At 58.0% G+C, this 1,923-nt stretch overlaps 2 protein-coding genes across 2 annotated transcripts in view; both read left to right on the plus strand.

The window, feature by feature from the left end:
• LOC104412715 (carboxypeptidase A1-like) overlaps nt 1-959 on the plus strand; it is a 5,102-nt gene extending 4,143 nt beyond the window's left edge. Inside the window, exons 9-11 of the mRNA XM_010023509.1 lie at nt 33-232; nt 606-690; nt 772-959. Coding sequence (XP_010021811.1) covers nt 33-232; nt 606-690; nt 772-959 — 473 coding nt within the window. The remainder of the gene's footprint in view (nt 1-32; nt 233-605; nt 691-771) is intronic.
• A 574-nt stretch (nt 960-1,533) lies between these two features.
• Nucleotides 1,534-1,923, plus strand: part of LOC104412716 (carboxypeptidase A1-like) — a 3,458-nt gene continuing 3,068 nt past the window's right edge. The window contains exon 1 of the mRNA XM_010023510.1: nt 1,534-1,646. Within this exon, the coding sequence (XP_010021812.1) occupies nt 1,534-1,646 (113 nt within the window). The remainder of the gene's footprint in view (nt 1,647-1,923) is intronic.

The raw sequence follows: 1,923 nt of genomic DNA on the forward strand, positions 1-1,923 counted from the left end.
CTCTGCATGATGCCTCCTCCTCTGTGCCCCAGGCTCTGGCTCCAGCAGCAACCCCTGCTCCGAGACCTACCGTGGTCCTTACGCCCATTCTGAGAGGGAAGTGAAAGCCATCGTGGACTTCATCCTTGGCCATGGGAATGTGAAGTCGGTCATCTCCATCCACAGCTACTCCCAGATGCTGCTTTACCCTTACGGCTACAAGACAGCGCCAGCACCTGACCACCAGGAACTGGTGAGATGGTCCCAAAACATAGACATGGGGCTGTGAGCACCAGCCTTGATGGAAGAGTCTCACTGGATCATTCCAGGACCCTGTTCCTCTTGTTAGAGCAAACCTGAAGCCCATCACCTGGTTCTTGGAATCATACAATCAACTGGGTTGGAAAGGACCTTTAAGATCATCAGGTCCAACCATTACCCCAGCACTGCCAAGGCCACCACTAAAAGGAGGGTGATCACGAGATGTGCCTCCCATCCAGCAAAAATTAGGGTGTTTTGGGGAAAAGCAGGAGCAGAGGGGTTGGAAAACAATGCTGGGATGTAGGCTCTGCTGCCCCAAGGTCTTGGTCCACCAGCTCTCACCACTTTGGGGCTCTCCCTTGCAGAATGAAGTGGCTAAAAAGGCAGTGAGTGACTTGGCCGTTGTGTATGGGACGAAATACACCTATGGCAGCATCGTGGACACCATCTGTACGTGTGCCCTCCTCACCCCACAGCGCTGTGTCCACCACGGTCAGTGCTGGGATCACATCTCCTCCCCTCTCCCTGCAGACCTGGCAGATGGCACCACCATTGACTGGACCTACAACAACGGGGTGAAATACTCCTTCACGTTCGAGCTGAGGGACACGGGGTGCTACGGCTTCATCCTGCCCAGCACCCAGATCATCCCCACCGCTACCGAGACCTGGGCAGCGGTGCTGGACATCATGGTCCATGTCCTGGAGCATCCGTACTGAACCCATGTCCCCTCAGCTCAATAAACAGACCTGGAGGTTTCAGGCTGGCACCTTCATGTTTTCATGCTAGACTTCAGAAGAGCAGTGAAAAAGGACTCCCAGCCCTGCAGGTGGTTGTGTTCCTCCTCGTGGCTTTGGCCATACACGTGCCCATCCTTTGGAGCCAACAGCCCTGAAGGACCTGGGAGGAGATGAGTGGTTTTGGGGTCACCAAACCCAAATCTGTGGGGTTTTGGCTGGGGGCTGCAAGAAGGGACATTGGGCACCCTCAGGGCCATAGCTGGATCCGAAGTGCTTTGAGGCACCTGGGATGCTCTGACCTCTGTCCTGTGCTGGGCTTCAAACTGGTTTTGCTGCTGCCACCACCACGACCATGGTTTAGGCATCGAGGTCACCACGTCCCCCATGTGCAAAAAGCTGCATTTTGCACTTTCTCGACCCAAATTTACCCTTTTCCACCCCCCAGCTCTGAGCTGCGGCTGCCGAGGTGGGATCCTGGCACCTCCCCACCTCTCACCCTCCAGTGGGTGACTCGGCTGGTTCCCAGGACAGGTTTGACCAGGAGGTGGGGACAATGGGGCTGCAGTGCCCAACCTTGGCTTGTGCCAGCCAGAACCTTCCCAGGGCCCTGGGAAAGGGGCAGCTGGTGGGGCCGGGCCAGGGCAGCTCTGAGCTGCGGCTGCCGAGGTGGGATCCTGGCACCTCCCCACCTCTCACCCTCCAGTGGGTGAGTCGGCTGGTTCCCAGGACAGGTTTGACCAGGAGGTGGGGACAATGGGGCTGCAGTGCCCAACCTTGGCTTGTGCCAGCCAGAACCTTCCCAGGGCCCTGGGAAAGGGGCAGCTGGTGGGGCCGGGCCAGGGCCACCATCCTCATGGGATTTAAGGGCCCTGTGGTGCTGCTGGGACACGGGACGGGCTCTTCTGGCTGACAATGAAGGTCCTTGTACTGCTGGCTGCCCTGG

Source organism: Nestor notabilis, unplaced genomic scaffold (assembly GCF_000696875.1).
Source record: "Nestor notabilis isolate BGI_N333 unplaced genomic scaffold, ASM69687v1 scaffold5051, whole genome shotgun sequence".
NCBI lineage: Eukaryota > Metazoa > Chordata > Aves > Psittaciformes > Psittacidae > Nestor > Nestor notabilis.